Source organism: Platalea leucorodia (assembly GCF_965183815.1).
Source record: "Platalea leucorodia genome assembly, chromosome: 13".
Classification (NCBI taxonomy): Eukaryota; Metazoa; Chordata; class Aves; order Pelecaniformes; family Threskiornithidae; genus Platalea; species Platalea leucorodia.
This window is the reverse complement of record NC_138835.1, coordinates 15,616,600-15,632,122: the sequence shown is the minus strand read 5'-3', so window position 1 is coordinate 15,632,122 and position 15,523 is coordinate 15,616,600. Positions and strand designations below refer to the sequence as shown.

Sequence of the window (15,523 nt, the reverse complement as noted above, 5' to 3'; positions counted from 1 at the left end):
TTCCTTATGTTCTCTTTGAATGTCATCTTGCCCTTTGACTCCGACTGGGAAGAGCAGGTCTGATAGCAGAAACCTTTGAACTTATCAGGCTCCCACCACCCTGGGAGCGTATCTGCCCGCGGTGGCTACACCGAGTCGCGCTGCAGCCTTTTGCCAAAAAGGATGAGAAGCCCGTCGTTTAACGCTGAAGTAGAAACGGTTGGTCTTGAAGCAAACGCCTGTTTTTCTTTGGGTTTGTAACGGCAACGCTTGTGCTTCCCCTCGAGTAGCTGGTGAAAGCGTGTGAAGCTGCGTTTTCCTTAAGGAGGGGGTAGATCACCGATGTCCCGCGGCATTGTAGTTTCCCAAAGGTGAGTGAGAGGCGTTGGGAGTCGAGAGGCTCTCGCTCAGGAATTTCGTGCCATCGCTGGCATCCTTCCTCCCCGGGGGCTTGGGCAAAGGGGAAGGGAGGGGAGTTCGGGGAGGAGAACGCAGCCATCGCTCTGTTGTGAAAAGGAGAGGGTAGACGTGTGGGACGGGAACGTGGCTGGACAAAGATTTCGAGATTGAGCCAGAAACTGCAGGGGGAAAAAAAAAGTTAAATAGTTTTCGATGCGTGCTGTCCTTCAGCCCCTTGTGCCTCTCGCACGGCTTTTACTTGTCCTCCGTAACGTGATCTGTGCGAGCGCCCGGACGTGGGGACGGTATCCCGCTTCGCTGGGAAGGCAGTACGGCATTCCGGTGGCTGCGGCTCTGCCGAGCGCAGCCGTGCGCTTGGGAAAGCCGGGTGCCGGTGGCGCGTACGTTCCTCCGCCCTGCGGTGCTCTCGTTTGGCGGCTGCGGTGCTGAGATGGGGAAGGACGGTCGGAACCGCGGCGGCCTGGCTTTTCTCGCTTCTAACTTGCGATCGGAGCATCTCCCTCGCGCCCGGTGCTGTGTGCGCCCCCGATCAGGATCCGCGTGCTTCCCCTGCCCCTTGCTCGGCTGCCAGCACCGCATCCCTTAAGGATTTGTTGGGAAAGGCTACCCCAGAGCCGGGGACTGAGAAAACACGGGAAGGCCTTGCTCGGGAGCTGTTCCTTGCTGGGGTGATGGGGGGGGGGGGGTCGTTTCCCAGGGCTGGGGTCCCGTGCTGGAGGCTGCACCGCGTCCTCGCAGCACCCACCTCCTTTTGCTCTTTGCGTCTGCACCTTCCCCTGGCCCAGGGGGGCTGCGTTCCGTATTTTTGGGTTTGGGGTTGTTTTTTTAGATAAAGGGATCATCAGTCTTGGAGCCTTTTAATGTTTGTAGATGTCTGTGTTTTTTGAATGGATTATAGCACCTACAAATTTTAACTATATATAGAACTCAATAAACAAGTTATATGGGTCCTGTCTGCCGCGGTATGTTGTGTATGCTGGGGCTCCCACTTTGCCTGGAGGAACGTTCTTGCCAAGCAGAGGAGAGCTGGATTGTTCGACCCTTTTATCTCGTACTAAAACACACGTGCCCCACTCTTCAGTGGAGCCTTCTTGCTGTCGGTTCTTTTTTTTTTTCTTTTTTTTTCTTTTTTTTTTTTTTTGCCATTGCATCTTGTAGAAAAGCACTCGAAACCGAGTCGGGGCAGCTTTCTGTTGATGGGCCTGTTCGAAACTGGGCTCCGGCTGAGAGCACGGGACCAGGATGCACGTAGGTGTTTTGGGGGTCTCGCGCTGGACTGGGTCTCGCTTCTGTTGCACGTGGCAGGCGGGTGCGAGCGCCCAGCGTGAATCCAGAATAAGGATGGATGCAAACGCGAACAGGAATTGAAACTCGGGGTGCTCTGCCTTCCCGGCAGCACGAAACGCAGCCCCGGCGCGGGGCCGCGCGTCGCTTCGCATCCTCGGCTGGGCGAGAGCGCGGGGTGCTGGGCCCTTCGGGGCGCAGGGAGCCGCTCCTGCCCGCACCCTTGGGCCGCCGCTGCCCCCGGGGGCCGGGACCCCTCCCCGGGGGCCGGGACCCCCGAGCCGCCTCTCCCTCCCTCCCCTCCTGCGGGCCCGGTGCCCGGGGGCGCCGGGAGGCGATGCCGGCGGCGTGGGGCAGGACTCCCCCGCGGGGGCCGGGGCCGGGGCCGGGGCTGGGCCGGCGGCGGTGTGGCCGCCGTGTCCCGTCCCCTCCCACCGTGGAGCCAAGTTCAAACCGCGAACCCCGGCGGAGCGGGACGCGGTGCTGCAGGGCCCGGGCCGGGCCGGGCTCCCCGGGAGCCGCCGCAGGGTCCGCGCCGGCGGCCCCCCAGCGCCCGCGGGGCTCCATGGTGAGTGCGCGGGGGCCGCTGCCCTTCCCTCCCCTTCCCGTCCCTTCTTCCCCTCCCGGGGGTGGCGGAGCCGCGGGCGGGGAGGGCACCGGGGCGGCTCCCCGGAGCCCCCCGCACCGCCGGGATGGGGCTGGCAGCAGGCGGGATGGGGCTTGGGACCCCTCGGGATATAGGCTGCTTCTCCTGGGATGGGGTTTGGACCGGCCGGGAGAGGGACCGGTCCGGTCGGGAAGAGGCTGGTTCAGCCGGGAAAGGGACTCGGACTGGTCGGGATGAGGAGGGTCCGGCCGGGAAAGGGCTTGGACCAGTCGGAACGGGGCTGGGCTGGGTCAGGATGGGGCTGGGAGGGTCGCGGTGGGATGGAGCTGGGAGCTGGTGGGGAAGGGGCTGCGGTCCGGCTGGGAGGGCTGGTCCAGAGGGACCGGGCTGCTGTGGCCGGGCTGGGGCTTGGACCTGGCCGCTCCCAAGGGGGAGAGTGGGGGTGCGGGGGCTCTGGGTGGTGGCAGGGTCCCCTTGGGTAGGAGGGTGTCGGGGACGGGGTCCCTCTGGCTGGAAGGACCTGGGGACCCCAGTGGGGCTCCCGGGCAGGCAGCGGGCATTGCCCCTCGCTGCCCGGGTGGCTGGGGTAGCACGAGTGCCGCCGGGAGCTGCTCTATCAATAATGGTGATTTCCCTTATCTCCTCGTATTTGCTGGAGGATTAGAGCCGAGGAAGAGATTAGCTTCCCCTGCCAGGCGGAGCAGGCGGTGACCGTCCTGCACCCGCGCTCCCCTGGCTGCTCCTTCCCTGCCTTGGCAAGGGATGTGCCTAATCCCAGAGGGGATGGGAGCACGGGGCGAAGGGATAACCCCAAATCAGCCACTGAACTTATCTTCCTCCATCCCGAAGGCTGGGAAGCAACGGCCAGGACTGGGGTTTGCTGGCTTCGTCTCTCCCCCGCATCCCTCTCTCGTCACCGCTGCTTCCCTGCTCTCTGTGGGGGTGGTGGGGAGCACCCACGGCACCCTCCCAGCTCCCGTCCCGGCTGCTCGCGCAGCTTTGCTGACCGCAGGCTGTGCTTCCTCTCGTGCTAAGGACTGAGAGGCCGGTGCCAGGCTCGGCTGCCTGGAAATGCTGTAAATGGTGTGCTTTCTCCTGGAATTTGGTCCCAGTTGTTTAATAAGCCACTTCAGGGAAGTCGTTCCCAGTTTAATGGTAAAATCGCATGGCCTTGTCTTCCTGGCGGCGGAGGCTTCCTGAGAGCAACCCTTAGACTTTGGACAGGGTGTCCTCATGGAAGCAGCGCTCTCCTTCGGTGTCCCGGAGCGTTATACCCTCGGCTCTCTGCTGAATCGCCTCTGGGGTGAGATCCCGGGGGGTCTGCAGAGAGCAAAGCCGGCAGCACGGGGAGGCTCTTCCTTGCGTGGAAGGCGCGTGGCGATTAAGGAAGCCGAGGAGCCCAGTGGGATTTGTACCGGTTGCACGTGGATTTGCTCATCTCTCCCGCGTGCTTGTTCCAAGGCGACGCCTGTGTCCGTGGCTCCCCAGCCCTGCGGCGTGCTGGGCTTCGCCTCGGGTTAAGCTGCCATCGCTCCCGCTGAGCGGTGGGAGCGGGAGGGTGGGGAAGGTTTTCCTCGCCCTTTTGGAGCCGGGACCAGGCCTTTATGGAGTGGGGAGCACGGAGCGGGTGCACAAAACCCTCCAGGTTCCCACCAAAGGGCAGGAGGGATGGCGTCTGCCTGGCCTTGGGCTTCACTGAAAGAGCTTTTTCCTTCTGGCTTCTCTGAGCAAAAAGCCAAGCCCGAGAGGCAGATGCGGCTGGGACGGCAGTGAACCTGCTGAGATGCGAGCTGGGGCTCGGGGCAGGCAGATGCGGGCAGAGCTGCCTGCCCCTTCCTCCTCGCGCACTGTGGCCGCTGCGCAGGGGTTGCATATTTGGAAGGAGCTGAGCTGCCTTCTGCCTGCCCAGACCTGACACCCGGAGAGGGGGGGACAGGGGGGATTTTCTGGGGTCTTTTCCTGCGAACGGGGGATGATAGAAGTGCCCCGATGCCAGGATGGGGCTGCGGCGCTGTGCCGTCTCTCAGCGATGCAGGGACGTGGAGAGCTGTCGGGCTCCTTTCCTGGCAGATGCTGTGCACGTATCAGGCTTCCCATCCTCGCCCCGCTGCTGTGGGACTGCTCAAATATCCCCAGTCCCGGTCACCTGAGGTTGTGCTGGCTTTTCTTCAAAGCCCTGGGACTCATCCCTCGGAGGGTCCGGCCACCCCCTCCCCGTGCTCCCCCGCCAGCTCGGATGTCAGCGCTTGGGTTTCCCCTCTTTGCCGGGAAGGCTTGGAGCTGGGAGGCTCGGAGGAAGCCGGGACGCGCTGGCGAGAGCAGGCGCTTGTGCTGCTTCTGTCTGGCTCTGCGTGAAGGCACCCGAGCCTGGGACGAGCGGGGGCTGCGTGGGAGCTGGAAGAATGCCGAATAACGGCGTCCGTGCTGCGGGGTTTGCGGAGGTGCGGAGAGCATCCTTAAAGGGTGCCCGAAACCATTCACCTCGAGGCGTGGAGGTTTGCTGGCGGGGAACCAGGTGGCTCCCTCCCTCCTCCTCCTCTCCAAAAAGCAGGGCATGTCCCTTTCTGCTCCCCTTGCTTTTTGGTGGTTGAGGGCCTGGGCTTGAAATGCCACAAGCTGGGGAGGTGTTGGGGACCCTGTTGGGACAGAGAGCTTGGGGACAGATCCTATAGACCTACGAAGGTCCCTGCCACCCCTCTGTGCCCAGTACCCGGCTGCTGGCCCCGGAGGGAGCTCAGTGGGTGCTGTGGGCAGCGCTGCCTGGGCTGGGATGGAGCTGGAGCAGTTCCTCGAGGGCTTTGCTCCAAGAGGAGACAGTCGGGCCAGGGGATGGCCGCTGGGAGAGGCGGCGGGTGCTTTCCCTCCTGCACACGCTGCGTCTGCGGCGGGGGAACAGGTCTGATGGAGGCTCGTGGTGCGGGGCTGAAGGCAGAACCCGGAGCATCCCTTCATCCCTGGCTGACACCCAGCCCTTCCCTGCGCAGATTCTCCCCCGGGCCCTATCCTGCGCTGTTCTGCTCCTCCTGCTTGTTGCCGTTCTGAGCAGAGGGAAGAGGTGCAGCATCGCCAAAATCCTCCGGCAGTACCGCGCCGTCATCTTCCACGAGATCCAGAACCTGGTGAGCGGGGGGGGGGGTCTGCCCGGGGTCCCGGCTCCCCGCTCCGGGCGATGCTGCCGAGCTGGATGCGGCCCCACTGCGGGATGTGGGTGGGGAGGGATGAGCCTGGAAAGCTTAGTGTGGGGTCGGCCGCTTTGCCGGCGTTTCTGGGGAGAGCGCTGTGTTTAAATGGGGGATCCCTGCCCCGCGTGGGAGACACGGATGCTTCAGGGTGCCTGATCTTCTCCTTGCTTTATTTCTCCAGAAAAACCTGAGCGGGTCGGAGGACAGGAGCAGAAGGGCCGGGCCGGCTTGTCGTTCGGACAAGGTGAGCACCAAGGGACGCGGGGCCGGGGCGTCGCGGGGGCTGAGCGCCCGGGGAGCCGTCGAGCCCCCCTCTCCGCCCGGGGCCGCGTGCTTCTCTCCTCTCCAGGACCAGAAGATCCTGCTCTCCATCTACAACATCAGCATGTCCCTGCGGGAGGTGGCGGCCGGCACCCTGCGCGGCCCCGAGGAGCTGGCGGTGTGGAAGGTGGCCAGAAATACAGACTTCGTGCTCAGGGAGAACTGCAGGAAAATCACCAAGGTGGGAGCCCTGCCCCTTCCCAGTCACTCCAGTGGCTCCCAGTTCCCCAGCACGCGGGCTGCGGGCAGAGCCTGCCCTGTTGTGCGCTCTCCTGGCTGCGCACGAGGAGTCTCTGCCCGCAGCATCCCGGGGGTGAAGGTCCGTGCTGGGTGTGTGGCTGGGGGATGCTGACGGCACGTCCCGGTGAGCTTTAAACTGGCTGGGGAGGGAAATCCGGCTGCGGCAGCGTGGGACGGACTGGTGGGATTTTACCACCAGCTCCCAAGCGGGTTTGTCCACCCGTGCCGCAATGCCATGGCTGATGGGAACACAGAGCCTCGTCCCGGTGGGATGCTCGGCCGGTGGGTGGCCATACCCAGTCCAGCTCTTGTGCCTGGGTGCTCGTAGGCAGGAACTGGGATTTCTCCCCCAAAGGACTGGTCTGGGCTCCCCCAGCATCCCCGGGGCTCTGCTGGGGAAACCCCGGCCGGGAGGATGCCCTATGGCAGCCGCCAGCAACTCATTAACTAGCAGGGAAACCCTGGGGCAGCGAAGCGCCGGCTCCCCGGCTCTGCCACGGTGCTGGGGTCGTCCTCCCCGCCATCGCAGGGAAATCAGCTGGGGCTAACCCTGCCTGGGGTCGGCTGGTGTGGGATGGAGGTGCCGCTGGTCTGGAAAGCCGCTTGCAGACCCAACCTGCCCGTGGATGTGCCATGGGGTGCGTGCTGCCGGCTCGGGGGGGGATGGCCAGCTCTGGGGACCCCTGGGGACCTGAGAGCACGTGGCCACGGGCGGTTTGGCCGCCCCAACCTGCAGCTTTGCCCACGCAAACCCCATGCGCGTGGGGTTTGGTGTCCCAGGAGCATCCTCGGTGCTGGGGCGGTGGCTTTTGTCCCCCTGACTAACGCCTGCGTGGTGGTGGTGGGGTGTTTCTGCTCCCTCCGCACGCCGACTGCAGAGCCCGCCGCGCATCCCGGCACAGCCCCGGCGCGGGGGACCCGGCCGCAGGAGGAAGCAGCTGCGGGAGATCGGGAGGAAGGCGGAGAGGCTGGCGACCTGCTGGGAGAAGCTCTATGCCCTGCACGCACCCCGCCATGCCCCGCGGGACTCGTAGGGATGCCCTCGCCACGTGCCCGATGGATGCACTGCTCTGGCACCGTGGCTGCCGGTGTCTTGTTTGGAAACCTGGGGCAAATTCAACCCTGAAGGCAACGGAGTTGCTACCGGTGGGTGCCCGAGTTGAATTCATCCTCCTGTTTCAAGCGGTACCCGGGAACCGGCCCCTCGCACGTAGCCGGGGCTGGCAGGCTGGTTTGCAGTGGGTTGGCTGCGGCAGGAAGCTGCAACACCAGAAACGTGGGGGAGAAGATGGGGAAGAGCTGAAAAAAGGAGGCGAGGTGTTGGAGTTCTGCGATGCTCCTGGCCCTGCATCAACTGCTGCTTTCTTGGGGACAACGGTTGCTTTTTGGGGCAGAAAGAGGACATGCAGGGCCACGGCTCAGAGGGCTCCGCTGGATGCGGGACCCCTGCGCATCCGCAAGGCTCTGAGGGTGGCTGGGCTGTGGAGAGGGACCTAGTGCTCTGCTGGGCCAGGCGGAGCAGCCGGGCACCCGCGGTGGACAGGGAAACCTGGGTGCATCACTGGGCGCTGGGGGAATCCTGGGGAGCGCTGGTGCCAGCCGATAAAGAGCAAAACCCAAGGCTTGGCCTCTGGGGTGGGCAGCACCACGGAGGGACCTGGGTGCCCTGGCACCCTCGGCAAGCCGAGCCCGGAGGGACGTGGGGTTCGGTGAGATGAGGAGCATCCTTCATCATCACCGCGCTCTGCCGGCGCCCTGGCCAGGGTCCCTGCTCCCCCGTTGGGTGGCAAACAGTCTCTGGGAAGCCAGAAATAAAATCTCTCTTTCCCTGGAAGCCCTTTGGGTGCTTTATCTGGTGACCCAGGGGCTGTTGTGCTGTGGATGGGGCTGGCACGGTGCAGGGTCCGGGCACGGTGCAGGGGCTGTGCAGGCCTGGGAAAGAGCGGGCGGCGGCCGCAGGCACCGTGGCATCCTGCCTCTGCCCGCATCCCTGGCCCACAGGGCCCCATCCTGCATGCTTATGCTGGTGCATGGGTGGTGGAGGACGGGGCTCTGCTGCAGGGGCTGCTTTGCTGGGGGGCCATCCCCTCTCCCGGAGCTGTGGGCAGGGCCGGAGCAGCGGCCGAGCAGGCAGGGCTGGCGTTGTGCCCCTGCCTCAGTTTCCCCAGCCCCTCTCCACCCGGGAGGACGCGGTGACGACCGTGAGTGGGGCCAGCCCGGGCTGTGTGGCTGTGGGGACGTCTGCCGAGGACACGAGATGGCAGCAGTGGGCTGCGTGCGCTGAGCGGAGCCGGACGGCTGCCCACGGCCGTGTGGCCCAGTGGCCAAGGCCACGCGGCCGCCTGGACCACAGCCAGGGCTCCCACCGGCACCGTGGCCACGCCAGCATCCCCTGGCCCTGTTCCCACCAGGGCCTGGGGGGAGGCAGTGGGTGCTGCCGATGAGTGGGACCCCCACCCGTGTGCCTTGGAGGGGATGGGGGGCACCTTGCCCCGGGGATTCAAGCAGCCAGCTGGGGCGGGGGGATGCAGGGCGGGAGGGCAGGGGATGCTCGGGGGTGCATAGGAGAGGTCTCCCCGGGCACAACGGGGTCCCCAGGGTTTAGCAGGGTGCAGGATGGGCCCCTTGGTTTGATGGGGCAGGACAGGGACCCCGGTTTGGGGGTGGGAGCAGGCTGGGGATGCTGCTTTTGTGGGGTCCCGTCAGGGCTCATGGGTGGGCAGCAGGATCAGGCCCGTGGGCCCTGGGAGACGCCGTCTGCACGGCACGGGGCAGGCTGGCGCCGGCGGCGGAGCCCATCCTGGGAGCCGTGGTTCGGCACATCCCGATGCCGGAGGCCTCCCGGAGCTGCATTGTGCTGCCGCTGGTGCCACGCTCCTCCCCAGCCGCCCCCACCGTGCCTGGGCTCCTTCCTCCCAGCTCCATCCTCCTCCTCGGGGTGCCCGGGGAGGGAGGACCGGGCTCAAACTCTGCTGCCTTTTCCTCCTGCCCTTTCTGCTGCCTCCATGGGGGGGTTTTGCACTGGTTTGGTTTCGAGTTTTCTTTCTTATCCCCCCCTCATCCCAACCACCACCCCTAAATATAACAACACCCCGCCAGCGTCCCAAAATAGCCCTATTGATGCTTGCTTCCCTGTGGATGGGGCTGGGGGTCCTACCGGGGCGTTGCGGTTGTCCCGGCCGTGCCGTGCCGCGGGAACCGCGGCACGGCACGGCCGGGACAACCGCAACGCCCTGGCAGGACCCGGTGGCTCGTGCACCGGCGCGAGCGGGACGGTGGCTTGGGAGGAGGTGACTCACTGCCTTTTTCTGCGTCAAGGCTGGAGCAAAGTCCCCCCCTGCTTCTCCACCAACCCGTCAGCACCTTCCCAGATAAAACAGAGCAATAACCGGCCCCGTTCGTTACCCTTCCCTCGCAGGCAGCAGCTGCCGAGCCGGGAAATCACCGTGTGCCGCCTGCGCAGCCCCCCGGCATCTTGTCCCGGCTGCCTCTGCAGGCAGGGAATAGGGGAGGTTGTGCCCAGTGCTGCCAGTTCAGCATCTGGGTGGTGGTGGGAGGTGAGCGCCGGGTGTTCACAGGGATTTACAGGCATTGGCACGCTCACCGCGAGCTCACCGCGAGCTTGCCGTGAGCACCGGCTGCCGGGTGGGGGTAGAGGGAGCCCGGTGCGGCGGCAGGAATGAGGGCATGGAAAGGAAGGAAAGAGTGAAGGAAAAGGCTAAGGGGAGGGAGGGGAAAAGCGAGGTCGAAGCGACGGTGGAATCACAGCAAAAACAGCCGGAAAAAGGAAACAGGCCCTGAAAAGTCAAATAAAAATAGCAGCGAGGCGAACCCAAGTGTGCAGCACATGGGAGTGAGCGCATTTCCTTCGAGGGCAGCACCGCACGCTCCCGGCTGCTCCGGGGGGGCCGCTCTGATGTGGCTCCAGCAGCCGCTGCCGCCGTGGCCCCCCCGTGCCGTGCCAGCCCGCGGTCTGGGAGGGCGAGGCCGGCGCCGGGATGCCAAGCGCGCGCTTGGGCGCGCTGCGGGGCAGGACGTGGCGCACGTGCAAAGGTTGCGCGCGCGTGTGTTGGAGCACGAGGGGGTGCGCGGGGTGGGGGACTCGCTCGCCGTGCCCTCGCCCCCGCGCCGTGCCATGTGCCGCCGGCTGATCGCCTTGCCAGATGCGTCCGAGCGCTGTGCAAACAGCGCAATCACGGCTTCCTCCCCTCGCTGCTTGTTTTGCAATCACGGCAGCGGCCCGCCGGGAGGTGGGGGTCGGTGGCTGGGGCTGCGGGGATGGGGACGGGGACTGGTGCTCTTTAGCAGGACCAGCACGCTGCATCCCAGCCCGGCTGCCGGCTGAGCCCGGAGGCAGCAGCAGACCGCAGCGTGCTGGGGCACGGGGCGGGGGGACCATGGCCAGGGGCCGTGCCCGGTGACCATGCTGACGGCTGCCATATTTCTGCAAAGCCGATGCTGGAGGCACGTTTCACCCCTTTGCACCATCACCATCCCACCGAAATGCAGCTGCCCCTGGACTGGAGCAGAGCCGTCACCATCCTGGGGTGCCAGCAGCCCCCCTGGCCAGCGTCCCGGGGGTCCTCACCCACACGAGCCCCCTGTGTCGGTCCTCATCCCCCTCTCAAGGGGGGCTGGGGGCCTGTCCCCTGGCAGCCCCAGCGCTGGGGGCACTGGCACACGCAGGCTGTGTCTGACGAAGCAGAGCAGCGTTTTGTTCTCTCCCATCTCCCTGCAGCATCGTAAAGCTGTTGAAAGCCCAGATTTACGGTGTGATAAATGCTAGGGGCTCTGCTGAATATTTTACTGCTTCATCCTTTGGAGAGCGGCTGGTTTGGAGGAGCGGGGAGAGCCGGGCGCGGGGCGGCACACCCAGCGGCATCGCTGCCCGGCTCCAGCTGGAGGACGGCGGGTCCCAGGGGTTGGGGGTGGCTGGGAGCGGGGCTGCGTGGAGCCGTGCCACGGCCCAGGTGGGTCCTGGCACCCCCAGCTGTGGGATGCTGGGTGCCCAAGCCCCTCCAGGCAGCGAGAAAGTGCTGACCCCCCCTGTTTCCTGGGCCCTTTGCTGGTTTCGGAGGCATCTGCCGACCAGATTGTGCCATGGCGTGCCGGGATGCCGGTGCCAGGACATGCCAGCCGAGAGGCGGGGTGCACCCAGGCCCGGCTCCGGGTGCTCTCCCTCCCTGCGCCCCCATCGCCGGCTCCCCCGCTGGGTGCCGCAGGCTGCTCGGTGGGAGGCTGCATCCTCGCTGGGAAGGGCTGGGTGACGCTGGAAAGCGGCTCTGCCCTGCTCCACCGCCTCCTCCGCCAGCAAGAGGTTTGCAGCCTCGGGGCTGCGCGTGCATGTGCGTGCGTGTGAGTGTGCATGTGTGTGTGCATGCTTGTATGTGTGTGTGCATGCATGTGTGTGTGTGTGCATGCGTGTATGTGCGTGCGCATGGGTGTGTGCATGTGATTCCCTTCCCCGGCTGCTTCCCGCGGGGTGGCTGCAGCCCCCGGTGCCGCCGGCCCCAGGCACCCTCCTCCCCGCCGCCGGAGCTGGAGCCGGAGCTGGCCGTTGGAGCCGGCAGGCCTCGGCATGTGGGGAAGCCAGCGGGACCGGGATGCCGGGCTCAGCGGGAGCGCCAGCTCGTGCCGAGGCTGGATGCTGCCGATATGGGCCCCGATGGTATCGCGGCTCCCCGGGTGGGTGCTGGCTCCGGCGGCTCTCGACGCCCAGCGGGAGCCAGGCAGCGGCGAGGGGCCTGGCCAGACCCCGCTCCCCCTCCGTGCCGGCCAGCGGCTGTGCGATGGCTCCGACACCAGCACGAGGCACGTCCATGCCAAGCCGCCGAGAAGCCGGGGGGCTGCCGGGGCTCGGCTGTGGGCCGGGGGGGACCGGGCTGCCTCCTGCCGCCGTGGCCCCCGGCCCCGCTGCTCGGCCCGCGGCATCCAGTGCCGGGGCCCATTGTTCGGCCGCGCCGGGCTGCGGGGCAGGATTCCTTTGTCAGAGCTCGGCAATATTTTATTCTAACAATTAACCAAACACGCCCGGGCTCCCGAGCCTGTTTGTGATTATTGGAGGGCAAATTCCCCAACCTCGCTCCCTCTTGGTGTCGGCTCTGCCTGGGGCTGCGCTGGGCAGTGGGGATCCAACCCCGCTCCCGCCAGCTCGGGATTGGGGACCCCCAACTGTGCCGAGAGCCCCCTGCTCCTGCCGCCGGCGCTGGGGGGGTTTGGTTGCCTCGACCCCCTCGGGAGCCCGTGAGCATCACCGACATTGTCTCCGCAGCAGCGGGATCTGCGGCGGCGCAGGGGCAGCGGTGACTCATGGATGGGGGGGATGTGAATCACAGCCCTTGCTCTCTGGGCAGGATGCGGCCCCGCACTCGCAGCTTGCCGCATGCCAGCGATGGACCACAGGCTTTGTCCTCCGCGGGGTGGAAGCGGCTCGCTGCCCGGGGAGGGATGAGACGGGGCCGCTGCTCTTCCTTGGGGGCCCCCAGCATCTCGGGATGCCGGCGCAGCTTTCCCAGCCCCAGCTTCAGGGTGGGATGAGGGTGCTGTGGGGTGCGGGTGCCTCCTGCATCCTGGCTCTCCCCGAGGCTCCTCACCATGCTTGGGCTGTGTCCTCATCGCCGCTTTTTGCACCGGTGGTAAAAAAAGCTGGTACCTCCCTTTGCAAACTCTCCTGGAGAGCAGATTGCCCAGTGCAGGTTATCAAATCCCTGTAAAGTCTCTTGCTTGGGGCCAGCTCAGCTCATCTCACCTCACCCTGCTGCTGCGTTTCCACCCTCCAGGCAGTGGATGCTGAGTCCCCGGCCTGGTGCTGTGGCCAGAGCTGTGGCTGGAGCCGGCAGCGAGCCGGCAGCGAGCTGGCAGCCCTTGCCTGGTGCTGCCCATCGTGGGCAGGGAGCCCCAAGCGGGAGCTGGAGCCAAGGGTCGGGGCGGGCACCGCGGGGGATGCTGTCCACCGAAGCAGCCGGTGCTGGTGCTGGTGCCGGTGCCCTGCGGCGGGGCCGTCCAGGTTAGCCGGGGGTTATTAGCCATCCCAGGGGAGACACGCTGAGCAGGTTGTTTCTCCAGTTGCTGCCCGGGATGGAGGGATCCTGGGAGCGGCCAGGGCAGAGGAGGGGGTTTGCAGCCACAAGGTGGGAGGACAGAGGAGGGAGCGGTGCCGCGGTGCTGCCCCGGCCCTGCCAGCATCCTTGGCGGCGAGAGCCAGGCATGGGGCAGTGAGCAGACACAGGCAGCGTCTCCTGCCCGCTGCTGCCTGCGGGTGATGGGGCCAGAAAGGTACGACCCCTGAGCCGGTCCCCTGGCCCTTGCCGTGGCTGCACACGCCAGTGCCTAAACGTGCTCCTTCAGAGCCAGGGCTTCTTCCTTGGCGGTGCTGCCCGGCCCCGGGCTCTCAGTCTGATCCTGGATCTTAAAATACAGTGAGTCGTCAAAGCAGAGCTGCTCGGGTGGCTGGGCCAGGCAGGGCAGCCGGAGCGCGGCGCCGGTGAGCAGCCCGGCAAGCAGTGAGCTGCCGATGGCCACTGCCAGCCCCGCCGTCTGGCACAGTGCCTGCCTGCCCGCCCCGCGGTCCCCCCACTGTCCCTCCGCCGCCTCGCTGGCGTTGCACCTGACAGGGGACACCGAGGAGAAGTGGGACCCGGAGGTGTCCTTGGATGCCAGCAGGATGACCACGGTGCTAGCCACAGCGCCGAGGATGCCGGGCAAGCCGTGGAGGTTGTGGATGCCGCACTGGTCCTGGAGCGCAAGCTTCCTCGCCAGGAGCGGGGTGAGGAACCTGAAGCCAAGGACGCATGCCACGGCTGAGAGGCTGCCCAGGGCAAGAGCGGCCACTGGCGGCATGGCCATGTCAGCCACCACGCCAATGGCCACCCCACCGGCCAGGCTGCCATTCTGCAAGTGGCCAGGGCTGAGCTTGCCGTCCCTCTCCAGCAGGCTGGAGGCCACCATGGTGGTCACGGCACCGGCACTCATGGCCAGGAGGGTGTTCAGGATGGCACGATGCTGGGCATCTCCCGGTTGGCAGAGGACGGCCACGAAGCTGGGCCAGAAAACCCAGAGGATGAGCGTCCCCACGAGGGACAGGAGGTCAGAGCGGTGTGTTGGGGTCTCCTTGGGGTGCACCGGCCGCTGTGCTGCACCGAACAGAGCCTTGGACACGCCGAGGCCGAAATAGCAGGAGAAGACGTGGATTGTGATGGTGCCCCCCACGTCCAGGACGCCCAGATGGGTGACGATGGCCAACTCAGTGGCGAGGTAGACGGGGACTTCACAGGTGGCCACAACAAGGAGCTGGCAGGGGCTGGTCCTCCCCAGGATGGCCCCCACGGAGATGAGCACCGTCACGGCAGCGAACTCGGCGGTGAGGAGGTTGTGGAGGTCCAGGTGGACCTGACCGTGGTGGAAGTGATGGAGCAAGCCCTGCAGCACCAGCGCCCATTGCGTGGAGAAGTTGAACAGGAGGAAGTTGTGGGTGATGGCGCTGAGCCCGTAGCGGGGCAGGAACGTCAGCAGGAGCCCCAGCCCCACCACCAGCATCACCTGGATGTCCTGGAAGAGGGGGAAGATGCCGTAGAGCTGGTTGGCCACCAAGTTGGCATCTTCCGCCCGCGCCGAGGGCTTGTCGTAGGTGACGAAGAGGGCAAAGAAGAGGAGCAGGGCGCCCTGGAAGAGCCCCAGGGAGAGGGGCAGGAGGCGGCGAGGGCGAGTGGGCGGCAGCGTGGCCATCCCGGGGTGGACAGGAGGGGACGGTGGCCGGTGGGGCGGCTGGGCGCGGGGTGGCAGCCCGGCAGCACTGGCAGGGTGAGCTCCGCTCACTCCTACATCAGAGTTTTATGGCCATGGTTAATTTTTAACCAAAGATGTAAGTTTATGTGCCAGAAGAGGAGGTATTTTCCCCCCTCCCTTCTTTAAACACAACGCCCATAAATTACCCACGTGCTCTTGTTTGGCCGCCATAAAAAGTAGACAAGAAAAACCTGCCATGGGGCGGAGGGGGGAGAAGGTCGATCGACGAGGAGCTGGCCAGGGACGAGGGTACCATGGCACGCACCCCCATTTAACCCATCCCCATCCCAGGAGCAGGGACTGTGCCTCAGGCTCCCCCAGCTCCCGGTCTGGCTCTGCCACATCCCACCCGGGGACGGCTCCAGCACCGCCACCACTGCCACGCTGCAGGATGATGCACGTTTTGCTCGGCAACTGCCCGGATTTTGCAAAGCGCCATAAAGCTCCGAAATCAGGGCCGAAAAGACCATTTTCTCACAGGTTTGCATTGGCTTGAATGGCTGGAAATTCATTAACAATTAGTGCGCGAGAAAAACAAAGCCCAAAGCAGCCAAGCAGCTACCCCGAAGTTTCTGGGTTGCTGCTTAGTGTGACATTTTGCCAGTGAATGTCTGGAAAAAAAAAAAAAAAAAGAGAACCACAAGAACAAAAGGCAGAAGGGTTGGTAAATATTTGTTCCAGAGAGAAGATATTTTTGTGCTGTCCC

The 15,523-nt window shown here is 65.5% G+C and overlaps 2 protein-coding genes across 4 annotated transcripts; one reads left to right on the top strand and one right to left on the bottom strand.

Moving 5' to 3' along the window:
• Positions 1-125: 125 nt before the first annotated feature.
• Positions 126-7,834, top strand: LOC309597094 (uncharacterized protein C20orf204). 3 transcript variants are annotated; one of them, XM_082326090.1, is made up of 5 exons: positions 126-198; positions 5,275-5,409; positions 5,654-5,716; positions 5,822-5,974; positions 6,912-7,834. In XM_082326090.1, the coding sequence occupies exons 1-5, from the start codon at positions 163-165 to the stop codon at positions 7,065-7,067; spliced, it is 543 nt and encodes a 180-aa protein (XP_082182216.1). In that variant the 5' UTR covers positions 126-162; the 3' UTR covers positions 7,068-7,834. The 3 variants fall into 3 exon arrangements, with proteins under 3 accessions (XP_082182216.1, XP_082182215.1, XP_082182217.1); XM_082326089.1 differs by having other exon boundaries at positions 5,822-7,041; XM_082326091.1 differs by lacking the exon at positions 126-198 and adding an exon at positions 1,612-1,647 and having other exon boundaries at positions 5,822-7,041.
• Positions 7,835-13,362: 5,528 nt separating this feature from the next.
• Positions 13,363-14,757, bottom strand: LOC309596936 (ammonium transporter Rh type A-like; the record flags this gene model as incomplete). The annotated part of the gene is made up of 1 exon (XM_082325701.1): positions 13,363-14,757. One exon carries the CDS (start codon positions 14,755-14,757, stop codon positions 13,363-13,365), a length of 1,395 nt encoding a protein of 464 aa, XP_082181827.1.
• Between the last annotated feature and the right edge of the window lie 766 nt (positions 14,758-15,523).